The 23,377-nt window shown below is 37.7% G+C and overlaps 1 protein-coding gene across 1 annotated transcript in view; it reads right to left on the bottom strand.

The window, feature by feature from the left end:
• Nucleotides 1-985: 985 nt before the first annotated feature.
• The window catches only part of TTN (titin), a 470,266-nt gene continuing 447,874 nt past the window's right edge, over nt 986-23,377 (bottom strand). The window contains exons 295-306 of the mRNA XM_030210848.1: nt 22,718-23,302; nt 22,292-22,597; nt 21,132-21,431; nt 19,869-20,444; nt 19,346-19,651; nt 18,665-19,258; nt 13,013-18,561; nt 12,770-12,926; nt 7,024-7,544; nt 4,334-4,487; nt 3,021-3,296; nt 986-2,274 (exon numbers count right to left, since the gene is read on the bottom strand). Coding sequence (XP_030066708.1) covers nt 1,976-2,274; nt 3,021-3,296; nt 4,334-4,487; nt 7,024-7,544; nt 12,770-12,926; nt 13,013-18,561; nt 18,665-19,258; nt 19,346-19,651; nt 19,869-20,444; nt 21,132-21,431; nt 22,292-22,597; nt 22,718-23,302 — 9,623 coding nt within the window. The 3' untranslated portion in view covers nt 986-1,975. The remainder of the gene's footprint in view (nt 2,275-3,020; nt 3,297-4,333; nt 4,488-7,023; nt 7,545-12,769; nt 12,927-13,012; nt 18,562-18,664; nt 19,259-19,345; nt 19,652-19,868; nt 20,445-21,131; nt 21,432-22,291; nt 22,598-22,717; nt 23,303-23,377) is intronic.

Here is a 23,377-nt window from a genome sequence, read left to right as displayed (position 1 = left end):
AAAGCGGTTTACATATATTCAGGTACTTATTTTGTACCAGGGGCAATGGAGGGTTAAGTGACTTGCCCAGAGTCACAAGGAGCTGCAGTGGGAATTGAACTCAGTTCCCCAGGATCAAAGTCCACTGCACTAACCACTAGGCTACTCCTCAACTCCAGGCCCCCTTAGTGTGTAAAAGGACCCCTTAGTGCGTAAATCCAAGGGGGTGTTCACAAAGGGGACGATCATGGGCGGTATCTCCCACTTACAGATGAAACCTACGGTATACTGTGTTACATACTAAAGTGCTGTATTTAGGTGTTCCCACTTACACCTGCTATTGACATAGCATCAGTGGCTGTTCCTAAATGTAAGCACGTAAATGCCAACTTACACTAGTATTCTATAATGGAATGTGGGTACCTAGATTCCATTATAGAATTAATGCTCATCATGCTGCATCGTGGCATTCTTTATAGTATAGCCCTCCCTAGTGTATGTAACACCTCCCTAGTGTATGTAATGGGCTGTATTGAGGTGAGGATGGTTAATCGACAAAGGAGGAGGGGTAGAAGGTAATACCTTGCTCTGGAGGAGGGAAGCATTGGTAAATCTGTTAATAATAGGGTAAGGGGTGAGGGGGTAGGGGAGGAAAGAAAGATAGATAAAACAAAACAATCAAAGTTAAGGTATTAGAGAAATATATGTATCAAGCAGAAAGCAAAGTTCATATTTTATATTGCTTACACTGCAATGTTCTGTAATAGTTAAGCACCTGTTCTTGAGGTCAGTGTAATAGTTAAATGCATTAGAGACCTAATCAATAAATAGATATAAAATGTTGACCTATAATGCTTTGGTTTGAATAATTAAATTTTTAACTCATGGCTACTCGATTGTACTACCTAGTTTTAAATGATCTGCATTGCACTCTGTCTCTGTCTATAATGACAGGTATATAATCCAGCAGAAAACAGGCTGAAAAAAAGATACAAGTCTCGCATAATAAGGTGCAGATAGCATGCTTTATTTCAAATCAACAATACTATCTCCAGGAGGTTCCATTTACTGAATTTATATTAAATACTACAGAAACTAAATGAAATTGAAGTGAAGGGCAATTTTCATTTCTTAGCAACAGTGTTTCTTCACTGTGGTCCATTGCTTAGATGCCCTGAACTGACATTATGTAATAATCTAATACTACCACACAAAATCCCAATCACTGCACCCTATGAACCTCCAAGAGCTGGCACAATTTCTGCACTGGAGCACCTAAACAGCTTGATTAATTGAGGGTATGGCCAGGTGATGTTACTTTTTCAAGCTGTTTAAAGCAGTCCACGTGTCAGAAACAGTGCTCTCTAATCAATGAATGAACAAAGTGCTGGCCGTTGCACTTTGCACAAAATATTGCATTTATGTCTCTGAAATACAATAGTATGACATCATCAGTTCCAATGTAAAAACATTAAAGCATTGCTTACAGGAGGGTATTTGCAAACAATGCTTAATATTTACATTTTTTGAGTCCACATAAATTATTCTCTTGCACATACGAGTAGATCGTGTGCAGTATTGTCTCTTGAGTGTAGGTCATCTTCAATAGGGAATCTCTCTACCTATTGAGGCATTCTTAAACATCAACATTGTGTTGAGGCACAAAAATTAGTTCAAGGCTGAGCAGGGTATTCGCTCCTCAAGGAACTTTCTCCTACCAACCACTTGTTCCAAAAGTTACATTTTAAAATGTCACAAAATAAATTGGTACAAAACTTTATAACCGTTAAAGTCGGCTATATACAGTATGTACATGTCAATGAACAATTTTTAAAATCCTTAAGTTGAAAGTAATGACAAGTCACAATCTATATCGCTGGACTTTCTTCATCCAGGTAAGTACAAAAATATTTTTTTTATATTTACAAATCAGATATTTCAGAACATGTGAACCACTTGCAAAAAGTCAAGTGTAGCTAAGATAGATCAAGCCTTTTTAAACTGATCGAATATTAATATTCACAGTTGCAATATCAGATCCAAAATCATTTGTTAATTTTAGTGTGTAAAGTCCACCATCTTCTTTTCGAGTATCCATAATGATAAGAGTAGTCAGATCTTCGGTGGTTTCAATATGAAACCTTCCCTGCTGCTCTTGACTAGAAATTTGTCTTCCACTACAAGCCCAAGTCACTTCAGGTGTAGGCTCACCTAAAAAGGCACAAGCCACTGTGAGAACTTTTCCTTCATCAATACTGATGTCAGACGGTAGAGCTTCAATTTTTGGAGGTATTCCTTCAAACAAATCAGAAAATGCAGAAGAAAATGTTACATGCTGTATTTACTGTTAATATAACTTATACAGAATGTACTGAGGTGCACTACAATGTTTTAAAACTTTTACACAATGAAAACGCAACTAAATTTATCTAGTGTGATCTCAAGGACCACATATACACAGGTAGAATGTCAGCATTCTGAGTTAGTTTTGAAAATATGAGGTGAATAAAGTGAGTAACACAAATATCTCAATCTTATCATCCAGTGACTCCTGTCTATGTATAATTTACTTCACTGAGGGGTCGTTTTACCAAGCTGTGGGAAAAAGGGCCCTGCGGTAGAAACAGGGCCGTTTTTCCCGCGTGCCAGTGCCCTTTTTACCACAGCAGGTAAAAAGCCACAAAAATAGAATGACCATGCGGTAAGAATACACTTACTGAGTGGCCATGCGGTGGAAAGCACCGCCACCCATTAAGGTGGTAGTAAGGGTGGCGTTAACCGGGCAGTGTGTGGCGATGCCCAATTACCGCTGGCTTAGCACTGCGATAACCATTTCCGGGTGTTTTTTATGCCAGAAATGGTGCATTCTCGAGCCGGAACTACTGCCGGTGGCCGCGTTGTGCCAGCAGTAGTCCCGGGATAGCATGCGGCAAGCCCACATTGGGCTTACCAATGCTTTGTAAAAAGGCCCTTTTAATTGTTACCATGCATGTGGTTGCTAAGGTGCCTCTAACACTACCACTACCAATAATATTGCTCACCTTGCAAACCTCCTTTAATCATTTTACTAGTTGAACTCTCCAAATGTGTCAGACTGGCTTTTTCCATAATACTGCTGGAGCTCATCTCTGCAAAGGATTCTGCCATGGAGGACATGGACATGCTTGCAAATTTCATTTCAGTCATGCTGCTACTGCTGAAGGAAGCCTCTTCCCTAGAGGCCGACATTTGGGTTGACTGAGAAGAGAAACTCTGCTGCATGCTTGTATCTGCAGCTGATCTCAACATTACCTGTTTTGGTGGTTCTTCAACTAGAGCTGTGGAGGATAGCAAACACAGAATGAAAAATAAATGACTTTACTTAAATAGATGATGTCATATGATATTAGAGTGACATAAATAAAAAGAAGTGAGTTATTTTATATTATATTCATTTTTAAACTATTGATATCCAGTGAGTATATCAATAGTTTAATGATTTAAATGAAAAGGTACTATTAATGGCAATATTAATATTTTAATGATTTGTAATCTGTTCTGGTCCTCCTAGTGAGGATTTTTAGATCCTCCTCTATCCTAGTTGGCCTTAACTGTTCACTATCCCCTCTGGAATGCTTCAGGTTTCCCATATAGGTCTAGATTCTATATATCACACCTAAGAATTCGGTGCTGAAATTAAATTTGCTTAAGCGTATTAAGTACACCTTAATTTAGGCATACATGACAGAATAATCCTAAATTTCCATGTTGTTGATACAATACATCGAGCGCTAGTCCACGCAACTAAATTTTAGTTGCGGCAAATTACGCTAAGTAAAACCTGGTGTAAATTTCGATGCCTAAATTAGATGCAGAGTGGGTTTATTCTATAACAGTTATGGAATACACTTTGATTTCTGCATGGAAATCTCAGTGCCACATATAAAATCCCGGGGAAAACTCATATAGTGGATAACTGCATCCTCAAAGCAGATCCTTGATGAAATGAGTTGCTATCATGGATACAAATTAATGGGCTTTCAATCTAATTCTGACTTTAAGATGGACAGTTTTCATAGCTTGATTTCAATATTGTTAGCAGCATTCTTATAATATGAATAAATATACATATTGAAGGTATTCAAGATACCAATAATATTATAGAAATTAAAATGAAAACATTACTGGACATAGTATGCAGTAAAAGCCATGCAGTGCCTATGTAAAAGGATATGATCTTTCTAGTTTGTAAACAGTTATATTTGTACATCTGGATAGCATAATCCAAGGTCCTTAATGAATACATTTCATTACACTGTATCTCATTTTATCTCAAAATAAACCCAAAACAAACGTGTTTAAAGTTCCAACTTACGAAGTACATTCAAGGATGCTGTAGCAGAGCACTGTCCATGGAAATTCTTCGCTTTAACTGTGTATTTTCCACTGTCCTTCTCTACTGCACTTTGAATTTCAAGCGTATATATATTTTTGGAGCGATTCACACTCACATGTGATGAAACAACAATCTGAAACAGATTATATTGGAATTGTTTTTTAAAATGTGGATACATTGAAGAAAGACCCCAACTGAAACCATGCAGATGTCTCCCAAAGGATTTGCTCTAGTGGCACAGCGGTGATGTTAGCATACACCAACTTTCCCCTGTAGAAACTTGATAACTGTTTTAGCACTGGAACAAAGTGGGTAAATGTACTGGCATGCAGTTGGAAGATTTTTCAAGATAAACTAGTTGAGCACTTGCTTGGGTCTAAAATGTATTAACCAGCCAAGTGGATAGTTTTACCTTTGCTGCACAAAATGTCACTTGAAATTTCAGTATGATGTTCTTCAAAAACATTTTTTGAACTTCATATTTTCAGTGATATCAATTTATTTGCTAAATCAGTTAAGTGGTCTAAATATAATAGCGGGAGGGGGAAATATTGAGAACCTTTTAAATTATAAGGAACAATGGTGGATATTTTCATTGGGTACCGTGGCTCCTGGAACTCGTTTGAGCTTCAGTTATGTGAATGTATTTCATTGGGACTAAGCATTCTAGCACTGTGTTCACTGGTAGATATGGTTCAGGTGGTATATTTAAATGTGCTATGTGTCCATTTAAGATTGTGATAATGAAGCAGGCATTGAAGCACTACATGCAGCCAACATATTTTACGGTATTGAATGTGATGGAGTAAGTCTGGTTTAAGCACATTTAGATACAGTTGTTGATTATTTGTTTATTTTGTAATTTTACCAGACCACACCCATGTTTTGCAGCAGTTGCAAAACATGCCACACGTTGGTGGTGGCGTCTGTTTCCTGCAATGTTTAAAATATAAGTCTCAACTAAACAAATATATTTGGTGGTGTGGAGATAAGAACAAATTCTAAATACAAAAACTTCCACCCAATACAAAATTGGTCCCAGAAGAAATTTTTCTAGGTCTGCCTAAAAGGGGTTTTTGCCTATGATGAAGAGAAGACCAGTTGGTCTGTTTTAGCTCCGACAGATTGATATTGGATCTGGGAGCTCTTTGAGGCTTTTCCCCATATACTATTGTAATTTTGTAATTTTGTATTGGGTGGAAGTTTTTGTATTTAAAATATAAGTCTTGCATGCAGCAGAAAGTTTCCACATTGAATCTTTTTAAAGTTTTTCAAAAAAATTTTCCGATTGGGATTAATGAAGATGAAAGGTTGGATTTTGTGCTTTATGGAACTGTGAATGGAATATTTGAAACAGATTATTTACCTTATATAGCTGGGAATCAATTTATTTAAGGCAGTAGGATGAACATCAGTATGTCCATAGGGAGGGTAATTTTGTAATGTGGCGCCAAGGTTGTGAAAGCACATTAGAACATATGTTGCACCTGTTTTAGGGGGTCTTTTACTAAAGCTTAGCTTGAGTTATCTGCAGCAGGGCCCATTTTATTCCTATAGATCCTGTTGCACATAACTCAAGCTAAGCTTTAGTAAAAGACTCCCTTATAAAGGCAACATATGCGTCTATGTACTTTTATAAAATCGCCTCCCTGAAAGCTCCTGTATAAAATAGATATAGCTTTTCTATATACATTAGCATGGATACAAGCATATTTTATAATATATCCCCGGCACTGCCCAGCAACTCCAAACAGTTCTGCCCAAGCTCTACTCTAGGAACACCATCACATATGGAATGAGTTGGCAGTACTTGCTTTTATGCACAAAGGCCTATTTCCGCACAAAGAAGGGCAATTCTAGAAACCAGATGCCTGCCTTTATATGCCCCATGTGTGTGTAAATTAATAGAATACTAGCACATATGCATGTAAGCATACACTTACATACAAACGTGCCAGCAGGGTACCTAAGCACTGTTCTGTAATGGTGCATATAACTTACATAGCACAAAAATGCAAGGGAGCATATACATGGGTGGAGCATGGCTGGGGCTCCAACTTGCAGAATACTGTGAGTTACATTCGTCCCTGCCATACTTATGTACCCACAGTTATGCCAGGTCTAAGGCTGGTGTTACTATGAGTGCAGAAGTGGTAGGTATGCTGATATGGGTTATACTAATATTCTAAATACCATCATTGTGCATCCTTGGGATACCTAAATGAAGATGCCTAGTTGTAGAAGTGCCCCTCAAAATGCAGTTTTACATACAAAAAGAAAAGATATAAAATGAACCTCAGAACATCCCTTTGAAACTGATAGAACTATTATTGGCTATCCATGCTCGTGTTCTACCTGCCCATCACAAATAAACAGCTTCAGAAGTGCTTTCTTCCTTGATCTACACTTGCACAACTATACTTAGCTCTAATAGCTTTGAACATTGGCTTGCTTGAACACTCACCTTGAGAATTCATATGGTTTCTTCCTTTTTTTATGTGCCAAATTTTATATAATCATGTCCTTTCACTTTCTAAAGTGTACATTTACTCTGTTTTAGTCACATTGTTTGACAGATTAGCTAGTTAGATGGATGTTTGGGAAGCATAAATCTAATGAATAGTAGAATATTGGTTAAGGTAAACAATAAACTGTCACAGATTACTTACTGGTTGGTTGTCTTTGAACCACTCAACCTCAGGAGATGGATCACCGGAAATTTCGCAAGTGAAAATAACACTTTGACCTTCATTGCTATTTTGAGACTTTGGTTGAGTACTAAATGCTGGTGCATTAGAACGCTCTTTACCAAGTGTCATATCAAACTGGCATTTAACTACACCTTGTTCAGTTTTACTCTCACAGGTAAGCACTCCTTCATCTTTATGGCTGACTTTTTTGATGGTTAAAGTGTGGTCATTCCCAGACACACCATATCTGTAATCTTCTGAATTATTTAGTTCTACACCATTTAGTACCCATTTCACTTGAGATGCACCAGGAATGTTAGCTTTAAGAGTAACAGTTTGACCATCTGACACATTCAGCTGTGTGGAAGAAGCTTTAATTTCTCTATAAGATGTTTTAGCTTCTTGAGAAATAACTTCCTGTTTTAAAAACTCCTCCTGGACAACTGTTTTTTCTTCAGAAATTATTGCTGCTTTCTTCTGTTCGTCAGCATCCTTAATGGCTATAGAAGAAGATAAAACCACATATCAGTGTTAAGTGTGTGTAGAAAAAAATTACTTGACATTTTTCTTTTTACGATATTAAATAGTGTAGAAAACAACTTACAAATATTATTTTATGGGGGGAAAATATGGGTTTTCCCTGATGTGACTAAGCAAACCCAAGAGAGAAGAAAAGCTTTTCTTGCATTAAGAACTGAGACTATAGCCATAGGGGCATCATTTAATTTGAATTACCCCTGTAAATGTAATGTTAAATATTTGGGAACAAAATATGTGTTTTTTCTTCCAGAGCGATTAAAATATTTTATAGAGCAAAAAAAAATGAAACTACAGGATTTATACGGTTAGGTCTAAGATTTGGGAAGAAATGAAAATAATTAAGGTGTATGTACGTGTTAAGCCTTTATTGAAATATTTTCTTTTTAAATCTCATCTCTTGAGTTTATAACGGGTTCCTCCCCCTCTTTTTGGTGGTCTAATACAAGATGTAAATTTATTACTTTTTGATCTTGATGTTTCTAGCACATGCCTGTCTGTTTTTTTCCTGTTCAAGATGTAAAGGCTTGTAAATAGTTTAAATTTATAAAAAACAAAACTGTAGAAAACAAGAGAATTGTGCATTCCAAGGGGCCAGTTGCATTAGCTGCTAATTCATCAATTAGAATGCCCTAACAATTTATGTTCATGGTTATTTAGGGGTTCTTTTACTAAGGTGCGCTGAAAAATGGCTTGCGGTTTTATAGACATTTTTCAGCGCACCTGTAAAAAATGCCTTTTTAAAAGTTTTGCCAAAAATGGACATGCGGCAAAATCAAAATTGCCACACGTCCATTTTGGGCCTGTGACCTTACTGCCAGCCATTCACCTAGCGGTAAAGTCTTGTGGTAACCGGGCGGTAATGACCTATGTGCACCAAATGCCACTTGGCGTGCGTCCGACATGCGTGTCTGAAAATAAAAAATTATTTTTCGGCCGCGTGTATCGGACATGCGCCAAAAATGAAATTACTGCAAGAACCACGTGGTAGCTGGGTAGTAACTCCATTTTTGGCGCACATTGGGCACGCGTAGAGCCTTATGCGGCTTAGTTAAAGGGCCCCCAAAAGAACTGAAGAGCATAAATGTTTGTATATCTTATTCTCAAAATAATTCTCCAAATCAAACAAATTATTTAAAAGAAGGAGGGAAAAGAGCTCATATGTCCTAGCGTGGCAGCAAGTGATAATTTCTTTATGCCAACTTTTAATGAACTCCAGCCCTATCATCAGTCTTAAAAAACCTCCTTTTCAAAACTCTCATAATTTATTTGTTTTAAATTTAAAATTTTTGTAAAATGAACATTATTATAGATGATTAATATCGAGATTATTGTTTTTCCCAGAGTTCCGGGTATGACTCCTAACGTTTTCCTCAGAAATATTTCCTCAATTATTACTTTAAAAGGAGTGAAGCCTGTGAAAACTGGGATTTACTTTAATCAGTAGGATTTGAATTAGAGATTTAAGTATATGTATTGTTAAATAACTTCTGGTTTTTAAAAGAGAAAGAATGTAATCAGATGTATTATTTCTAACTAATATTGGACAATAAGTATGTTTTCAATGAAATGATTTGACTCTACACCATATTGGCCTTGAAGAAGCCAACCAGATGATCAATGTGGAATAATGAATTAGATAGTAATATCTGGGGATAATCAGGTTAATACCACTTTTTTTTTCTGTTTACTGTTTAATTGATCTTCTCTTGTTTCACTCCCTATTTAGTGGTCTAAGGAAGAGAATAGAATTACCTGCCTGAAATAATTCCTATATATATTACTTTCTCTGTATTTCTGGCAAGTTGTTTTATCACTTGCAAAAATTTAAATGGTTATAAATAAAAAAAATTAAAAATAAATAATTTTTTAAATTTTTGATTATTTTGCACGTAAAATTTCTTTGTCATGATGTATTGAAACACAGTCTTAATTATTATAACATTAAAGAATCTTTTGGAAAACGTGATATAAGGCGCTTAGGGCCCTGTTTACTAAGCTGCACTGTAGGCATGCTAACCTTTTGCTAATCCTAGAGACACCCATATAGGTATCTTTAGCATTAGCGCATGCTAAAAATTTAGCGCGCCTACAGTGCGGCTTAGTAAACAGGGCCCTATGCTTTTAATTGTCACATTTAGCTTTTAATTGTCCTTGCTGCCAGGTATGAGGTCTTTTTCCTCCTTCTTTAAAGTAATTTATTTAATTTGGAGAATTATTTTGAGAATAAGATCTATAAACACTTATATTCTTCTGTTCTTTAGACTTTTAACACATTGGATATTTTGATGAAGTTTTGCCTGTTTTGAAATTTATGTTTATTTAAAACCATGCTATGCCACTAATTCTGGCTTGCAGGTCTAAGCAGTTTACAATCAAAACCATTATATAAATATAAGAAAAGGAACGCCATAATGCAGGTGCCACCATAGTGATTAGTATGCACTAATTTCTGTCCTAACTTCCTAACTTGAAATGGTAGGGAATATGCCTTACAATTAATCAGAGATAGTTACTGCATGTTATCTGTTCTCTCCCACCACCATCCGAGGTGTCCTATGTGCATTAGTGAATAGAGCGCTAAGAGTTTGAGACCCAGACAACCTTCAGAAAGAAAAGATCATCCTCTGGGGCAGATTCTTAGCCAAGAGCTACAGCTGAAGGGCCACTTCTCAAGCCCTAACACGTCTGGACAATGCAACCTGTGAAATCAGCAATAATCAACAACCACTAGATGAAGACCCCGTGACAGAACAAAAACGTATCATGCTCTCCTATGTCCAAAGAGTGATGGACTGCATAGGTAAAGAATAGTAACATCAGAACAGAATTCAGCACACTGGTGAAGGACTGGTTTGATCTGCTCCAAACCTCTGGAGTTTATAAAATCCAATGCAGTTGTGGCCAATCATACATTGGCAAAACTGGCCGCACTGTAGAGGAAAGGCTACAAGAGCATATGAGAAACCACAAACTCAGTAACACGGAAAAATCAACTGTAGACCTCCAAGCTAAAACAACTGGACATATAATTAAATTTGAGGACACAAAAATCTTAGAAAAAGAAGATCATTGGTGGCTGAGAAGAATCCAAGAGATAGCAAGACACCCAAGTAATCTCAGTGGAGACAACGGGCTCATCTTAAACAAAGCATGGCAACGGCTCATTAAAAAGATGCTTAGTGCAAAAAGGACTAGCAAAAAAGGCTAGTGCAAAGGACATATTTTCCACCCTGTCAAAGTTTCAGAATGTGACCTATAGAAATCCCCCACCCCTGAATCAGGGTGGTGGACTCTGGTCCTGGGGAACTGGGGAACTGAGTTCGATTCCCACTTCAGGCACAGGCAGCTGCTTGTGAGTCTGGGCAAGTCACTTTAACCCTCCATTGTCCCAGGTACAAATAAGTACCTGTATATGTAAGCCGCATTGAGCCTGCCATGAGTGGGAAAGCGTGGGGTACAAATGTAACAAAAAAAAAACTTTTCCAACAAATTTCCTGTCTCATTTTCCTGCCGAAATTTAAATTTGTGACCAATGAACTTTGCTGCCAAAATTCAAATTTGTGCTCCATGGACTCTCCTGCCTTCCCGAGGAAACCACTCACCTCAAAACTCAACCAGTCAGGTTTGACAACCTACTATATAAAGACAAACTGCAGACCTCACAGCATACCTTGAAGAAAGCCAGAATATGATGGCTGAAACATTGGTTCCGTTTACCCAGATGTGGCAAGATCCAGACAAGCATAACAATGCATATTATCTATTATAATGTGGTAGGTAAGTTATTGGTGCCACCTTAATAGGTGTATCTTACTGCATGATATTATCTGCCATTGTTAACAAGTGGTAAAGAATGTGTTTGTGAGTTAACTGAATGGCATATTGTTGGGTTGGCCCCTAGAATTAACTCAGAGACTTTGCAGTTACTGTGTGTTAATTTTGGCAGTTAGCCTGTGGTATCTGTAAAATATTACCACACTTTAGTAAATAGGCACCTTAGTGTGGTTCTTCTGAAATCTGAATTATGACCCATTGCTATAGAAAATGAACCTTGTTATATTTTTCTAGATTTTCTTTTCTATTCTAAAGAAAAGATGAATGGTCTGATGTGTGCTGTTTTTCCTGAAGGTTAAAAATACAACCTACACAAAACATCTGCAAATTGAAAATTATATAGTTATTTCTAAGTGTGGTTTCATGTGGTACTATAGACTTGAACATGTTTTTAGGGTATGTGCATACTGGTCACAGACAGAGCTTTATGCTGTTATGGATGAAACTCACGATCAATAGTGTTTTTATTGTATTTTATTTTTTACTTTAAGATAATTGCAGTTAGTCGTGAATAGTCTAAAATAGGATATAATCTAGAGCAGGTGCTCTACACAACACACTACTGTAGAAAGAAGGAGCTTATTGAAATTTCTTTTTGTAAACAATGGATTTAGGGTCTAAATGTGCTACAGAACTGAAATTAAAGAAAATAATTCTGAGCCAGTAGAATATGGTTTCCTACATGGTATTCTGCTGAACACTAGAAAAAATACTAAGGGGTATGTTTACTAAGGTGCGTTAGCGTTTTTAACACGCCTGAAAATTTAAGGCACACTAAACGATAACACGCCTATACATTTCTATGGGCGTGTTAGCATTTAACGTGCATAAACCATTTATGCACGTTAAAAACGCTAACGCACCCATAGCGTCTCTTAGTAAACATAGGCATAAGTTTCTAAATTTGTTTTTCAGGAAAACATTACTCAGCATTCAAATAGCAAGAATGACCAACAATCCCAGTTTTATGGGTATGTTTCACTGCTGGTCAGTGGAAGCAAAGAAAACCCCCCAAAAGAAATCCCACAGAGAACGTGATTGGCAAATGACAGTGGGAAAGTGGAGAAGACTTGAGAAAAATCAGGAACATTGGATAGTCATCAATTGTGAAAACACTGTATTGCTGATTCTTGCAATAACATACAATATGCAAGAATCAGCAATAAAGTGTGTTTGCAATTGATGACTATCCAGCGTTCCTGATTTTTCTCAAGTCTTCTCCACTTTCCCACTATCATTTGCCTGTCACCGCTGGTCAGTACCATGTGCTGTGTCAGGTAAACAAACACATATATGCCTACATTAAAATTAAAAATGCTTTTCACATTTCTAAAATGCAACAGTAACATACCTTTGATGGTTAAGCTGCAGCTTGAAGTTGTAGATCCTGCAGAATTGGTTGCAGTGCATGTATATAACCCACTGTCTGAAACATCTGTGTTATAAATTTCTAAGTGGACTTTTCCTTTTTCTTCATATATTTTATATTTTCCCCCTTGTGTGATAGCCTGCAAAAACATGTTAAAATGATTTTTCAGCTCCAGTTTATTTCTAATTTTTAATAAATAACAGGATGCACGATAAGAAAATGTACCTTTCCATCCTTGGTCCAGGAAACAGTTGGCAAAGGATCTCCTGTCACTTCAACAGCAAACTTGGCAACTGTGTTGGAAGATACAGTCATATCATTTAAACCAGCAGTAATCACTGGCTTTAAAGCTGGTTTTTGAATCATTTTTTCAGTTTCAGTTCTGTCTATCAATTGGGAATAAATGTTCTTAAAAGTTGGACCAACAAATTGCAAGGCAGTTCTGGAAGCACCTCCCTCTCCGATAACTTCACATACATATTCACCTTGATCTGCTTCTGTAATACCATGGATTTTAAGTTCATGGATACCATCAGCTGAATCATGTAAATGGTAGTGACTGCCTTCCTTCAATTTTTTGCCGTCTTTGTACCATGAAATTTCTTGCACATTTAAAAGAGGACTTTCAACTGCACATGTGAATTTTACTTTATCTTCATGAACTTCTGCTTTCAACGGCTGAATTATCTTAGGAGTAGCAGTAGTTGGTAATTCTACTCTTTCACTTGATGTGCTGACTCCAGCCGCAGACTTAACTTTTGGGTGAGTGCTATCAGGTTCTGGAGATTTTACTCTTCCAGGTGATTTTGTGTGGTCTGGAGATTTCACATGAGGCTCAGGAGACTTCACTCTGGGTGGTGAAGTAACGGTTTTTTCCACCATCTTTGCCCGCTTAATTGTCAAAGTAAAATGTGCTTCCTGTTTGCCATCAGAGTTCTCTACCAGCACTGTATAGCTGCCTTCATCTGAAGGTTGAACAGAATAAATCTCAAAGGAAGATTTGTATTTTGTTGTTGTAACTTGATAGCGATTAGATGAAACAATAGTGTGACCTGCTCTCGACCAAGTCACTGTTGGTGCTGGTTCACCATCAATGTCACAAGCAAATCTTGCAGATTCACCCTCTGAGACAGTAAGAGATTGTGGTTTTGTTAAAAATTTGGCTGGTGTTGTAGTCTTAGATTTCCTGTGCACAAGCTTTTGTTCTACTGCCTTTGCTTCTGTTGTAATAGCTTTCTTTTCTTCAGTAATATATGAGACAGATTCTCTTGTCTCTGTCACCTTTGATTTGACTTCTTTAATTTCTGAACTAGCTTCAATTGCAGATGCTTTCTTAAATGAGGAAAAGGCATAATCCTCTGTTTTTATTAATTCAGGTAAAACAGCTCTTGGTACATCTTCATCTTTTCGTCGAGATGTATGGGCAGCATACGCTCCTCCTGCAACATCTAATGTTGCATAGTCAGAGGCTTCTCCTTTGTAATTCGTGCACATGGCACGGTATGTTCCACTGTCTTCAGGCTGGCAATCAAGGATTTCCAAGGTCAAAACACCACTCATATTAGTAAAGTGGAACTTACCACTTTCTTGAATTTCAATACCATTATGATACCATTTAACTTCAGCTGTTGGTTTTGACTGAACATTTAGAATAAATCTGGTATTTTGCCCAATAGGCACACGGTGAGAGCGCATTCTTAAAGTCACACGTGGAGAATGATCCAAGCTAAAAGGCTGCTGGCTCAAAACTTCATATTTTCTTTCTGATGTTTTCTGAGTTTTTAAAGCTGCCTTCATTGACTCATATCTGGAAAAGATATCAAACCTGGCAGTCCTTTCAAATCTGGAGAGTGATCTTTCACTAGAGACAGGACTAGGTGAACGTGGACGAGTTCTTTCAGGTGTAGGGGATCTTCTCTCTGTTTCTTGTTCAACAGGAGGTCGTGAACGCGGCCTAATTAACTCAGATACAGGCCGCATTAATTCTATATAGGTTGGAGAAAGAGATCGTCTTCTACCTAACAACCTAGAAACTGGAGGAGATGTTTCACGAACATGTGTTTTTACTACCTCTTCAGCTTCTGTAAATTCTTCAATATCTGATATTCTTTCAGTTATTTCTCTTTCTCTTCTTGTTCTCACTCTTGTCTTTTCTTCTTCCTCCATATGCTCAAGCTGTCTTTTATATTCAGAAAGTCTTTGTGAGGCGGTAAATGGACGAAGCAGTTCTTCATCTTCCCTTTCATCCATCAACCTTTGCCTTTGCTTTGGTGGCTTATATGCAGCCCTATCATGACGCTGGCGAAGTTCTGAAAAACTTATTCCAGATTCAGCCTTAGCTGGGATATGATAGCTTCTGTATTTCAGTCCTCTGTCTTCTTCTCTGCTTACAAGAGCTCCAGGTGAAGAGTAGCGAAGAGCAGACAGCTCGAAGCGTGGAGGACTTCTGCTTGGAGGAGATGCAGAGAAACCCAATTCAAGCTCTTCTTCAAGACGCATTCTTTCTTCTTCAACTCTTCTCATAGCCAGGTAATCATCAACAGGGAGGAGCAACCCATCATCTGAAATATCACTAAGTGAGCGCCTTCTTGGTCTGTAATAAAGTTCATAATCAGGGGATGGTGTACGATGGCGAGCTGGCCTGATGATTTCAAGATCATCTTGGGACAGTTTTGGTATGCGCCATTTAGGTTTATACTGGTCAGAAATTCGTGGAAGTGGCATCACATAGAACTGTTCCCATCTGGACAAACGAATACGCTTTGGTCTTTTGTGAACAATTCGTTCAAGTGGCCCTGGCATTTCATATTGATCTCGCAACTTCTTGTACCACTTCATGTCTGACATAGGTACATATTGTTTAATATGTTGATCTTCTTCAAGGGCAGCTGCAGTATGTCTGCGAGGTTCTGGAATTTCATACGGCATACGAAGCCGCTTTTCTTCTTTTCTCTTTTCCTCCTGAATTTCAAATTCACCCTTTACAGTCTTAGTGCTTACTGCAGGCTTATACAGTATGGCAGCTTCTCGCAGAGCTTCCTGGGCAACTGCTGTCAGTGAAACATGTTCAACCCGAGAAAGAATCTCTGACATTCTAATTGTTTTGTCAATTTGTTTCTGTACATGTACTTGGCGCTCTTCTTCACTTTTGTACTCATGCTTGACATACTTCAAGCGTTCTACTTTCAGATAAGCTTGGCAGCTTGTAGAACCAGCACTGTTTGTAGCTGTAACTCTGTAATACCCTGAATCTTCTGGCAAGGTATCTCTGATGTATAAAGCATAGTAATCCAGGCCTTCATGAATGACTTCAATGGTAGGACCAAATGACAGAGGTTTGCCATCTTTCTCCCATTTTAATGTTGGAGAGGGTGTGCCAGAGACCCTTATTTCAAACCGAACACTCTGCCCTTCTTGACACTCGGCACTGGCAAGAAGTCTTTTGAACATTGGTCTTAATGTATTATCTTCCACAGCTGGGTGAGGAGTAACAGTTAGCTTAGCTTTACAGCTGTCTTCACCATATTTGTTCCGTGCCATAACTGTGTATTCAGCATCATCTTCTAAAGTTAAATTATTAATAATAAGCTGATAGAGACCCTTGTCAGATATGAATGTGTATTTCTTGTCATCATCACCTGGTTTGATCTTCTGACCTGATTTCAGCCATGTTACACGAGGGTCTGGATGGACTGTAATAGTCACCCCAAACCTGATATTATCACCAACATAGGCAAAACGGTTATATAATGGAAGAGTAAACTCTGGGGGTCTTTCTAGGAGTCTCATAGCATCCACTCTGCGTTTTACTTTCTTTACAGTCCTGCATCTGTAATAGTCATATGTTTCTCTTACACCTTTAACAAATAGTTCAGCATAAGAACTGTCTTCACCATAATCATTGACCACTTTACATCTATAAGTGCCATCATCTGATCTATGAATGTCTTTGATGTAGATAGTTGCTACACCTTCATGGAAGTTGATTTCATACTTCTCATTGTGTTCTAGCTGCCGAATACCAAAGTACCAGGTCACTTGTGTAGACTGATCATAGTTCTCAATTTTACACACATATTTAACATGTCCTCCTTCTTCTGCAACAGTGTGCATTATCTGTCCAGTAACTGGACCAATTTCAATTGGTGCAACCTTCACCTTAGCTACAGTAACCCCTTTCTGAGATCTAATTGCACCACCACATGATATGCGAGCTACTGACAAAACAAAATTCCATTCTTTCTTTATTAAGGTCTGATAATAGCGCCTGTGTCTTAATGTTTTAATGACTTTTGTGCTCATACTTTCTATCTTCTGCTTTAGCCATGGGTGTTCAAGGGTTTCAGTAGCAGTCATACGAGCCTTTCTTTCTTTTACTAACAGGCGATCAACAAAGTCCATGGCTTCAATGCTTATATCTTTGAAAGCTTCATCATCAAAACTATATTCTCCACTGATGATATTGTCAATGATCTGTTGATTTGTTTCAGCCATGAAAGGGTTGAGACCACTTAAAAGTATGTATACTAGGGTACCAAGTGACCACATGTCAGTGGCTGTACTAACTATATCATGTTGATGCACTTCAGGTGCATAGTACTCAGAGGCAGTAAACTGAATTCTAAAGTTATCTCCAGGCTTCAGATGTCTAGCCTGACCAAATTCAATAATTTTAATGACAGAGCTTCTTCTTGTATAGTAAATAATATTTTCTGGTCTAATATCAAAGTGTCCAATGTTGTGAGTATGTAAGAATTCAAGTGCTTCACAGACTTGGCGTGTGTAATTTATAATTTCTCTTTCACAGAGCTCAAATCCAGATGTGTTAATCCGCTCAAAGATGTCAATTCCAGATATAAACTCAAAAATCATAACTAATTCTTCTAGGCTTTCAAAAGATTCCTGAAGATATAAGATATTTCTGTGGCGTGCAATATTAAGGATAGAAATTTCTTTCTTTACCAGAACCTGATCAGCACCTTTCACTTTCACAAACTTGGCTAAATAAGCTTTCTTAGAAACACTTTGAACACAGCGATGAACAATTCCAAATTGTCCACGGCCAAGTTCTTCAGCAATCATGAATTTTTCATGCAGTTCTTTAGTTGATGAGTGAGATGCTTTTACTTTGCTGATTTCTGTGGTCTCACAAACTTCATCATCATAGTTCAACATTCTTGTCTTGTCTTCTTTTGTAACAATTGGATCTGTAGGGTCAGAAGGCTGACTCTGCCCAAACTTATTTTCTGCTATTACACGGAACAGGTAGCTTGTCTTACCAAATAGATTAACTACAGTGTATCGTGTCTCACGAGACTGAGCAACACGAATCCATCTTTCTGATGTAGTGGGACATTTCTCAATGATATAATTAATGACTTTGCTTCCACCATCAGTAGCTGGAGGATTCCAAGTTAAGTTGACAGAATCTCTTGAAATATCAGTGACTTTCAGCCCTCTTGGTGGGTCAGGGACATCAGCCACCTCTAGTTCAACTGTCTTTTGATCAATGCCAAATCTATTCTTGGCACAAACAACGTAGAACCCTGCATCTTTTCTATCTACACCATTAGTGAAAACTAGAGATGTGAATGATCTTGTAACAATAACTTGATACTGCCCATTATTATCAATAAGATCTTGTCCCTTCTGCCATGTGATGACTGGAGTTGGCTTGCCACTGAAAGGAATTTTGATGCTGACCACTTCCCCTCGGAGAGCATGAACAGCTCCCATTCCTTCAAGATGTTTGGGCAAGTGAATCTTGGCAGGAACTGTATATAAAAAATAGAAATAATATTGATGTAAGTAATACAATGACAAGATTAACAACCAATTATTTTTAACATATACAAAGTAAAATAAGGAAATAATTACCTTCAACATCCAAAGAGGCAGTAGCAGACACAGCTCCTCCCTGGTTTGTTGCTCTAACTTGATAGACTGTGGCATCATCTTCTGTTACATTTGTAATTACCAATTGGTAATATCCACCTTTAAATTCTTGTATTTTGAACTTTTCACCATCTGCCAAAATTTCTTTTCCTTGGCGGAACCATTTAATAACTGGTTTGGGATACCCGGTGACCTTGCAAACAAAGGTAGCATTGCCCTTATATTTCACATTTAAGTTTCTTAATTCTTCCTTAAATTGTGGTGCACAAATTGCTACATCAGATTTTGGAATAATGGGTTCAGATGATTCACTCCATTCACTTTCACCACCAAGATTTTCACATTTTACACGGAATTCATATTCAAGGCCTTCAATTATGCCTTGCACTGAGTACACAGTTTCATGGATTTCTTCAGTTGTAACAGCAATCCATTTATTCTGTTTCTTTTCTCGTTTCTGAAGGTAGTAATTTCTGATCTTTGCACCTCCATCACTGGCAGGTGGTTTCCAGGACACCACACATGAATCCTTTGTAATAGCAGTTACTGTTGGTTGTCCTGGAGTACCTGGTTTTTCTGAAATGAAATGAAGTTATTGATATAAGAAAATAGCACATATAGTTAAAAAATTGTATAGAAGAATGCGCTTAGTATAGTACATACCAAATGGACTCTTGATGATAACAAGAGATGGAATTTCCAATGCTTCACTGATACCATATAAATTCTGAGCAGAAACACGGAAATAATAGCCTGCATTTTCTGTCAAGTTCACAATTCTGCAAGTTGTTCCAGAAATGGCAGAAGAAACCAGTTGCCACTCTTCACCTTCCTTGGCTTCTCGTTTCTCTACAATATAGTTTGTTATCATAGCACCTCCATCATCTTCTGGTGCCTTCCAGCTGATTACTACAGAGTTCTTCAACAAAGCTTCAACAACGATGGGTCCTGTTGGTTTATCTGGTTTATCTATAAAATAAAATGTGCAATATTTCAGAAAATGCTTTTTAAGAACCTTAGGGCCTCTTTTATCAAGTCGCACTAGTGGTTCCTGTGTGGTAATGTTGACGAAGCCCATTCAAAGTGAATGGTCTTTGTTGGCATTACCACACCAGGGACTGCTAACGCGGTTTGATAAAAGAGGCCCTTAGTGTTGATAAAGCTACTGAAAATGTTTAAAAGTTACCTTGTATTTCCACATTTAGAGTGGTGTCCACAGTACCAAATATGTTGCTTAGTTGCACTTTGTATTTCCCAGCATGTGTTTTATGTTGTACATTCTTAATAACAAGATGTGTGTAATGTTCTGTGTTCTCAATTGTAATATTTTCAGATGTTTTCAGAAGTTTCTTATCATGGAACCAAGTAATAGCAGGTACTGGACGACCAATGTATATAACATGGAGGCGAAGAGTGGAGCCCACCCCTGCATAATACTTCTCTTTCAGTGGGAAGCCAGGGTGGAATTGGGGAGTGGCCTCTAAGAGCAATTTGCCACTAGTTTCAGTTTCTCCAGCATCATTGACAGCTGCACAAGTATAAAGGCCTTCATCTTCCTGTTCTTCTGTTATTATGGTCAGTGAATGATTGCGACCATCTGAAGACATTTTATATTTCCGACTTTGCATTAGTTCCTTGCCAAAGCGGTACCATTTAATGTCAGGAAGAGGTCGTCCAATAATCTGGCATGTCAGTTTTCCAGCTTCGCCCAACTTGGTAGTAACATCCTTCATTTCTTGTCTTAAGCCTGGTGCTTCTCCAGCTGTAACAAAATTTGAAAACATTCTTAAAATGTTCTGTTTATTATTGAAGTACATCTCTCATTTATAGTATTAATCCTTGACCACATTATTTTAACACATTTTTTGTCTTTGGGCCAATTATTGTTTTATATTCTGTCTTTATTTTCATCTTGTACTTCCACTGTCAGTCTTGCCATCATTACCCCAGTACCACCCCAACCACAGAGGAGCCCCAGTGAAGAGGTAGAAGTCATGTATGTCTTCTGGGGAAATTTTCAAATGGATTCTCTAGCTTGTAGTTCTGTTGGCCAGCCACCAGGATGTGATGTTTCTCAATGCCTGCTTTTTCTCATCAGTGATTGTGGGTCACTTCTACAATGCTTCTAGCTCTGACTATCTCAAGAAGCAAGCAAACTGAATTCATTCCTGATTGCTAGCTTTCTGTGTGGTAGCGCAGAATATTAACTACTTGGTCAATGTGTTAGCTTTAAGTACTCAATCTCTTGAAAAAAATGTTTATTAATTAATATAGTGCAAAAACGAACTTTACTGCTACTATTAAATTTCAGAATTGACCACAGCTTTACATATAAGCTTTGAGAACACAGGAAAACAAATAATAGTTTGTCATAAATATTATTTAATTCTTCATATACAACATAGGATATAGTAAAAAAAAAAATAAAGATTAAAAAAAAAACCCTTACAAGTCAGTTTTGTCTTTACTGTCATGGCAGTTCTACGAGGTCTGCTGAGTCCGGTTTCATTTTCAGCAAAAACTCTGAATTCATATTCTGTTGCCTCGAATAGACCACCCATTGTAAACTGTCTGTCCTTGAGACGCTCTTTATTGCACTTCTTCCATGCAGTTTCTCCAGACTGACGGTATTCAACCCAATATCCAAGGATATCTTTGCCACCATCACTTTCAGGGCGCTCCCACTGCATAGAAATACTATCCTTGGAGACAGTGGTGATCTCAATTTCTCCAGGCTGGCTTGGTTTGTCTAAATTTACAAAGAAAAGTTATCAAATGGGTGCTAATGATATCTCTTTATATTAGTCTAACTAACTAGTTTAGACTATTTGCTAAACTTAAGCTTGTTTTCCATAGAAACTTTGCTAAAGTTAATGTTATGTGCAGCAGCATTTTAGAAACAACATTTCATTTGGGAAAATAGATGTCCAAGTCAGGACATCTGAAGTTCCACTACTATTTTAGAACAGTTTCTACCGACATAGAGCCTGTTCAAAAATACTTGGAGAAATGGACGTTAATGCACTGGTTACATATGGCATGGACATCCATTTTAGAAAAACAGACATCTAAAATATCAATGGGGCAAAACAGGTACACGGATATCTATGTGGAAGCACATGAACATCCATTTTTTGGGGGGCACATCAACTATGGGGGATTAAGGGGGTGACTTCCCTTAAACCCTTCAGTGGAACACTGTTCAATAGGAGCACTTTGTGACACCTGGACATCTTGGACAGAAGGTCTAAATGCCGACATCCATCTTTTTGGACATAGACATCCATTTCCCTTCTGAAATGGGCCCACTGTAGTCCCACCCAAAACATGCCCAGACCATGCCCCTTGACCCTTGTCATATGGACATTCTTCAGTTTTAGATGTCTATATCCTAGTTTTGTGAAATTGAGATTTAGATGTTCATGCAATAGGGTTGTCTAAATGCCAGTTTGTAGATGTCTAAAACCCAAACAGTGCTTCTAAAATAAGCACCATAATCTAGCATTTCATATCATTTTAGGCACTTACCCAGTGCAAAGTGGTTTACACAAAAATAAAAATTTTATTTAAATTTAGGAATAGAAGTAAAATATATCATATTTATTTTACCAAAGGGATCTTTGCAGACAGTTGGTTCAGAGGCTGGGCTTGGTTCACTGAGGCCAACATCATTCTGTGCAATGATACGAAACTGGTATTCAGCATCTGGGACAAGTCCTGTCACAGTATACATTGTAGTTGTAATCTGAGTCTTGTTTTGTGTAACCCATTTGTCAGTGGTTGTCTCTTTGCGTTCAATATAATAACCAGTGACACGTGAACCACCATCATCTCTAGGCCTGGACCATGACAAACTGACAGAACTCTTTGTAACATCCATTATTTCTGGTGGGTTGGATGGAGGTTCTGGAGGATCTGTAAGAAAAATGTATGATAAATGCTGTCTTATAAAAAATTGTAAATATAAAAACATATCATTTGAGAAGAGAAACATAATTTTAATTTAAAATAATAATAATAATAATATATACATACTTAGAGGTGTTTTTGGTATAACAGGTTCTTCTGATTTCAGGGGCCTACTAATACCAAACTGGTTTTCACTGGAAACACGGAAATGGTATTCAACATTTTCTTTTAGGCCTCTGACCACCAAAGATGTCCCTTTCACTCTGGAATCAACAGTATACCAAGCAGTTGTAGGTACTTCTCGTCTTTCGACAATGTATCCAAGTATGTCCGAGCCACCATCATCGGCAGGAGTTCTCCAGCTTACTCTTACAGAGCGAGCTTGAATGTCATCATACTCTAATGGTCCTTCTGGAGCATCTGGGCTTCCAATTACTTTAACCTTGATATACACAGCTTTCTTGCCGCACTTGTTTTCAAGCACCAGATCATATGTGCCAGAATCTTCTCTAGTTGCTTCCTTGATCACAAGTTCACTATGTGTATCAGAAGTGGCAATCATTGCTCTCTTGCTAATGTCACGACCTTCTTTTGTCCATTTGCAAATTGGAATGGGTTTGCCCTTGATTGGTACTGGAATCCTAATAACTCCACCTTGTCTTACGATCAGGCCTTCCAGATACTTTTCATCTAGTTCATAATCAGGATATTCTACAAACAAAAAAGAAAACATGTTGAGGTGTATCTATTTTAGATATAAAAAATGTATCCTTCTGTTGAAATAAT

The sequence above is a fragment of the Microcaecilia unicolor genome, chromosome 7 (genome assembly GCF_901765095.1).
Source record: "Microcaecilia unicolor chromosome 7, aMicUni1.1, whole genome shotgun sequence".
Classification (NCBI taxonomy): Eukaryota; Metazoa; Chordata; class Amphibia; order Gymnophiona; family Siphonopidae; genus Microcaecilia; species Microcaecilia unicolor.
This window is presented reverse-complemented; position numbering and strand designations above follow the sequence as displayed.